The sequence below is a fragment of the Populus euphratica genome, unplaced genomic scaffold (genome assembly GCF_000495115.2).
Source record: "Populus euphratica unplaced genomic scaffold, PopEup_1.0 scaffold87.1, whole genome shotgun sequence".
Taxonomy (NCBI): Eukaryota; Viridiplantae; Streptophyta; class Magnoliopsida; order Malpighiales; family Salicaceae; genus Populus; species Populus euphratica.
The window spans coordinates 1057196-1064105 of NW_011499900.1; the positions used below are offsets into that span (position 1 = coordinate 1057196).

The window sequence follows — 6910 nt, forward strand, 5'->3', positions numbered from 1 at the left end:
CCAAGCACCACTAACATAAAATCATATTACATTTTCTTAATTACACACTTGAAACTACTCTTATGTCTCCTTAAAAGTCACAGATCTTTAACATTTATCCAGTTCTTTTCAATCCCATTCAAAATCACATGTTTAGTTAGCTAGAAAGAGAGAGGAAGTACATGAAATTTAGCACTGAAAATCATGAAGAAGAGCCAACCAATACTATAGAAAGCTTCATCTTCTTCTTTGATGAAATGAAACGAATGCTCTCTCTCCTTTTCAAACCCATAATTTTAATACAGTAGATAGAATTGAAATTAGAGTTGATTTTATGCTCAATTTGGTGATTTAAGCAAAGAAAAAAAATATTGTGTTAGAGAGAGATAAAAAATCATATAAAGAGAGAGAATATAAGTTGTCTGGTCAAGATTTTAAGATTTTAATATAACGTATAAGGGTAGTTTAGTTATTTCATCTATATAAAACCCTAGAGTTCATTCACCATAATTTTATAAATTTTATGATACTTTAGAGAAAATAAATCTTGGAAGTTGCTTGTTCCTCACTAGACGTTGAGAAGATGAGCAAAATGGATTGATATTAATGGATTGAAGTTTCATTCTATTTTTTAGATTTCAAGGTAAGAAATATACATCCATTTTATTTAGACTTGTTTTGAATTGATTAAGGTTTTCGGTGCATAAGTTAAAAGGATTTAAATAGTATTTTTATAAATAACCAAATATAGTGAATATATATGGCAAACTATATGATATTGTAAGATGGATTAATAATGTATAGTATTTGTTTAATAGCCTCAAGGTGTTAGGTTAACAATTAAGTATAAAAATGAGAAGTTATTAGTTTAGATATTTGATAAAGGCTTCTATTTGATTAAAAAGAATATTTCAAATAGATATACTTTGTTATGTAAATTTTATATGTATAAAAAGTTTATCTTATGTGATTTTTAACATTATAAATAATGTATTAATCTGTTTTTTTAAGAGAAAGTGACGGTAAAACTAGTAAAGAATGTGTAAGTTGTCTAACAACAATGCCTCATAATGATTTTAAAGCTTATTATAAACTAAGTGATTCACATGTGGATGAAAAGATAATCGAGTCTAGTTTACAACTCAAAAAAACTAGATGAAATTATAAATTTTTTAAAACAACTTATGATTAGTTTAATAAATAATGTGTGGTTAATAAATTATCATAGCTAAGTATTCGAGGGATTTTAACAAATTATATTTTTCATATGAATAGATTGTATGAGTTGAGATTTTATATTTTGATTCTCTAAGTAAGGAAGGAAGTAAATTTTCATACACTCTATTATTTTTAAATAGAATAAATGTTTTCTTGTCATTGTGTATTTTTTCTTTATTATGGATATTTCATTCTTTAAAATAATATAAAGCATTTGCTAAGTTAAAATTGGCTGGATTGTGTTTAGTTAAATAGAGTTTTGTTATTAGCCCAAATAAGAGGAATAAAAAGGGAAGCAAAGCACTTGATGAAAGTAAAGATGAAAGTGTTGTTTATTTATAAATATATTAAAATATTTTTTTTATTTTTTAAAAATTATTTTTAATAGTAGTACATTAAAATGATCCGAAAACAAAAAAAAAATTTGAAGCAAAAAAAAATTAAATTTTTTCAAAAGAAATTTAAAATATAAAAACAAATAAGGCTAAAATGGAAGAAGGAAAATAATTTTATTGACATATAACCTATTAGATTATGTCATAGCACTAATTTTTTATCTTTTTTGCCTCTATCTTATGATGTTTTTATAATTTATTGATTACTGTATTTATATAAACAGTCTTTTCTTATTCAAGAAAAACTAGTTAAAACTATAATAATAATGTTTATGAATATATAATTTAGGATTTTTATAAAAATATTTTTAAATTGAGTTGTAAAAGAAAGTATTTTGAAATGAATTTGTAACTGGTTGTATAATGGCTCTTAAATGAATATGAATGAGGTAATGATCTTTGATGTATCAACAATCTCACTCATCAAAGAGTTATAATAACTGGTGATGAATCTTGAATCTTGCCAACGAGCTATAATAGTTGGTCAAGAATAGTTAACTAATAGCCCAGTTACTAGTATAATATATTTATATTAATTTGATATAAAAATATGGTCATGTTTATAAAAACTAAATGTCAAATAAAAGCATATACAAATAACGTTTTTTATATAGCTTGTTTTATGAACCATGGATTTTTTTTACTTATTTTAGGTTGTTTTATTATTGAAAATACAATATATATGTGTGAGCGCAAATGCTACTAAGCTATAATTAACACATGTTTTTCTTTACCTTTTCTAAATAGACAGAGAATTAAAACAGATTAGATAGTTAGTTTCAAGTTATGTAATTTAAAGTAGAGAAGTAATTAGTTTTTAGCCATAAAATTTACGTGACCAGTTTAAGATATTAGTCCAACAAAATAATTTTTATTTGGTGAATGATATCTTTGGATTTGCTATTAGAAATTTATTATTAATAATTTTGAGAACCTGTAATAAGATTTTTAATTTTTTTTTTGTAAGATTTTCTTATTGCTTTGTTGTGATTATTTATGAAATATATATTTTTATGAATTTTTAATTTAGTTTATGATTTTACTATTTAAAATTAAATATTAGATGTATAGGTATGTTTATGTGTGATTTTAGAGATGTGGCAGTTGTATCATGATGCAATCAGTATTTTTAAACCCCTGATTTGGTGTTCAACCCGGTCCCAAACCCGGGTTCATCCTAATTGCTTTTTATAAATTAAATTGATATTATTTTAATAAAAAAATAAAAAAATTATGATTAGATTTTTTATCGGTTCTTATTGAATCATTAAATTAACTAAATTTTTAACTTCTTTCATTTTTTTTAACTTTATTTTATTTTAATTTTAAATCAGTCGAGTTGAGCAATATCTAGTTTTAAAATTATAGGTGTAATGAAAGGAGTACCGGACCGGGTGTCCCTCGAAATCTCCGATGGCCAATTACACCGTGTAATAATACATACAGCAATGGATCAATATTTTAGGGGTAAAGGGGGGACTCCAAGTCCGGCCCATATTCATTCAATTGATGAACCACAAAACAAACCCTAGTGATCAGTCCTCGTTAGCTTCTTCTCCTACCAAATGTTTACCGGTAGTGAGAAAATGGCCATGAAGCTTTTTCTTATTCAAAAACGTTTTCTGGCAACGCAATCTACTAGTAGCTCACTGTCGTCATCGTCTTCATTTACGGTGGATTTTCTCGTCAACTCATGTGGGCTTCCTTTAAAATCTGCGCTTTTAGCTTCCCGGAAGCTGAAGCTGGACAAAAACAAACTTCGAAATCCTCCTTTCGTGCTACAATTCTTGAAATCTCACAACTTCGACGAAACCCACATCTCCAAATTGATCGAGAAGCGGCCTGAAGTCCTCCAGTCCAGAGTAGAAGGCAATCTCACTCCCAAATTCGATTTTCTCGTCGCAAATGGCTTTGTGGGTAAGCTCCTTCACGACCTTATCACACACCATACTGAGATATTCAAAAGGGCCTTAGATTCTCGTATTAAACCAGCGTTTTCCCTTCTGAAGTCGATTCTACACAGTAATGAGAACGTTGTTGTGGCTCTTAAGCGTTCTTCGAGGTTGTTGTCGGCTGACTTGAACCTTAATGCGCAACCTAACATTGATTTTTTGAGAAAAGAGGGAGTTCCTGTTGATATGGTAGCAAAATTGATTATCTTGAATCCAGGAACTATACTGAGTAAGCGTGACAGGATGGTTTATGCGATGAATGCTATTAAGAATTTGGGTCTTGAGCCAAATAATACAATGTTTGTTCGTGCTCTTATCGTGAGGTTACAAATGACTGAAACAACATGGAACAAGAAAATTGAAGTGATGAAGAGTTTGCAGTGGAGTGAAGAGGAGATTCTGGGGGCTTTTAAGAGGTACCCACAAATATTAGCAATGTCGGAGGAGAAAATCAGGAGTGCAATGGATTTCTATATCAATACTATGGAGTTGCAAAGACAAATTATAATTGCTTGTCCTATTTTTCTTGGATATTCAATTGATAAAAGGATTCGTCCGAGGTATAATGTTATAAAGGTTTTGGAATCGAAGGAACTGATTAAAGGAGACATGAAAATTTCTACTCTGTTAAATACGAGTGAGAAGACATTCTTGATAAATTATGTCAGCAGGTACGTGGAGGAAGTCCCTGGTTTATTGGAGCTGTACAAGGGTACTGCCAAGAGAGCAGAGAAAGATGCTTGATGGCAGAAATGTGAGTCTGTGTTATACAATGGGCAGCACATACTTGCAATTGTTTCCCTTCTTCTGTATTAGACCTGGTTTGTTCCTGCCATTTTATATTGTTCAATCAATTCTTCGAATGCTGAGTTCAATTTCCTATCATTTTGCATATTAGTTTCTTATCACTGCAGCTTTTGTTCCCGGTTCATTTCTTTGATATTTTAATTTTTTTATTTTTTGAGATGATTGGCTTGTTTGTAGTTTCTGGGAACTGAATTGGTGAAATGAGTTGTGGTTGTAGAAATCAACACCGTACTACGCCATTCAGAGATTGTAGACGTTTTTCTGGATGAAAAAAAAAAAATCATGCAAGGTTCATTTAATGTAACTTGACTTGGTGTGCTGGATCGAAAAAGAACTATGATGATAGGGAAAAAAAATAATTTAATTTAAAAAATTAGTTAATAAAAAAATTTAAGATGATATTTTTTTAAAAATAACATCATATATATTAAATTATTTGAATGAATTTATTAAATTTATGATCTAAATTATGAATTCATAAAATAAATTGAAATAAATTTAAAGTCAAGTTTCCATTTGAATTCTTCATGAATAATAAAATTGAAAAACAAATATAGAAAAAACATGAGTTAACTTAAGTTAGTATTCTAAACTTGTAACCCAAGTTATAAAATTAAGATAATTCTATAAAAAATAAATTAAAATAAATAATAAAATTTAATTTTTGATAAAATTAATATTGAATAATAAAATTAAAAAAATTAAAAATATCTTAAGTTAACTTAAATTAACTTGTCAAGTCTATCACACTAGTCATGCGATCAGAATAATTATAAAACTCCAACTCATGTTATGAGATTGATAAAAAAAAAATTAAAATAAATCATGAAACTTAATTCTTAGATAAACTAATATTGGAGGGTGAAATTGAGAGATAAAAAAAAAAAAACTGAGTTAAATGGATTAACCTGTCAAGTCTAGGATCAAAGTCATGAGATTGAAATAATTATATAAAAAATAAATTGAAAAAATTAAAAGTTTAATTTCTAATTAAAAAATGTTTAAAAAATATAAAATATAAATATAAAAAACCACCCATTTTATTCTCTTTTAAAATGTAAAATGGAGAATGAAGCTGGCATATTTCCAAGAAATTGGTTGGTGTCAAGTAATTACAATGTTACTCACGCATGTATTTGTGGTTGTGTTTGAATTTGGAAGATTGATTCCCTCTGAAAAACATCATATATTATTCAATAAAAATAAAAATATTTATTTTTTATTATGGATATTTTTATATTTTTTAAATCAGATTCACTATTGTTTTAGTTTTTTTATATAATCACCTAAGAATTATAAATGTATATTTTTATTTATTAAGATTTATTTTTAAAATCATGATAAATTTATCTTTAATAAATTATATTTATAATAAAAAAATTATTGTTTTATTCAAAACAAAAAAGAGGAACATACTTTTTATACTTCTAATTCTTAAGAATATTTATTTTAAATTCCTTAATTTTTTACTGAAAAGTTATGCTACTAATAAAAAAATATATGAATAATAACTAGAAATTTTTTATTTTTAAAAAAATTAAATAATTGTTTATATAAATATATGCCTTAATTAGTATAGAATTTATTTAAAAACAATTAAAAAGGACTCTGGGATGGTTTACTTTAAAATAAATAAACAAATGAAAGAGCAATTCTTTGCAGGCCCATTGAACCTAATCAAATGTGGCCCAATGACGGGAATCCTGGATTAAGCAATAGCCAGATAGCCATCAAAAAACCCTAACCCTAACAAAAACCTCTCCGCTTCACTGTCTTCACCTTCTTGTCCAAAATTTGTGCTTCCAAATATGGCCAATGCCTTTATGGCCATGAGAAACCTGCTTTCTCTTGCACAAAAACGTTTCATCAACACATCTGTTATACTTCCCACTGCTTCATCATCATTTACTGCTGAACATCTCATCAAGACATGCGGGCTTCCTTTACAACCAGGCCTTTCAGTTAAGCTCCTAAACGATGAAAATAACCTCCAAAACTCGCAAGCTGTAGTCGAATTCCTTAAATCTCACCATTTTAAGGATGCCCACATCGCGAAAATGGTCCAAAAGTGTCCTGCTGTCCTCCGCTGCAAAGTTGAGGACAATCTGGAGCCCAAATTTGACTTCTTCATTAAAAATGGATTTGAGGGTCAGCTTCTGCCCCAAATTCTGATGTCAGATCCGAGAATTTTGGTATGCAAATTAGATACTCGCATTAAGCCATGTTTAGAACTTTTGAAGCCATTTCTTGGCAGTAATGAGAATATCATAGCTGTTCTTAAGCGTGCTTCGTGGTTATTGACATATAGTTTCAGGTCATGTGTGCAACCAAATATTGATTTCCTGATTAAAGAGGGGTTGCCTCTTGATAAGATGGCAAAACTGTTAATGTCGTACCCAAGAACCATACTAATTAAGCATGACAGGATGGTTTCTGCAGCAAATTATCTTAAGAATTTGGGGCTTGAACCAAAGGCTCCTATGTTTATCCACGCTTTTAGGGTGATGGTACAATTGAGCGAACCAACTTGGAAGAAGAAAATTGAGGCTTGGAAGAGCG

The 6910-nt window shown here is 28.6% G+C and overlaps 2 protein-coding genes across 5 annotated transcripts in view; both read left to right on the plus strand.

Moving 5' to 3' along the window:
* The first annotated feature begins 3107 nt into the window (after window positions 1-3107).
* On the plus strand, window positions 3108-4436 carry LOC105132706 (uncharacterized). Its single transcript, XM_011036355.1, has one exon. The coding sequence runs from the start codon at window positions 3158-3160 to the stop codon at window positions 4286-4288; it is 1131 nt and encodes a 376-aa protein (XP_011034657.1). The 5' UTR covers window positions 3108-3157; the 3' UTR covers window positions 4289-4436.
* Window positions 4437-6014: 1578 nt separating this feature from the next.
* Window positions 6015-6910, plus strand: part of LOC105132707 (uncharacterized) — a 17853-nt gene continuing 16957 nt past the window's right edge. For 3 of the 4 annotated variants that reach the window (XM_011036358.1, XM_011036361.1, XM_011036359.1), the window contains exon 1: window positions 6032-6903. In XM_011036358.1, the coding sequence (XP_011034660.1) occupies window positions 6160-6903 (744 nt within the window). In that variant the 5' untranslated portion in view covers window positions 6032-6159. Of the gene's footprint in view, window positions 6904-6910 lie in introns of all 4 variants that reach the window. The other variant, XM_011036357.1, reaches the window with a different exon arrangement.

Coding starts and splice junctions, on each gene's coding strand:
- LOC105132706 (XM_011036355.1), top strand. CDS start 3,158: ATGTTTACCGGTAGTGAGAAAATGGCCATGAAGCTTTTTCTTATTCAA.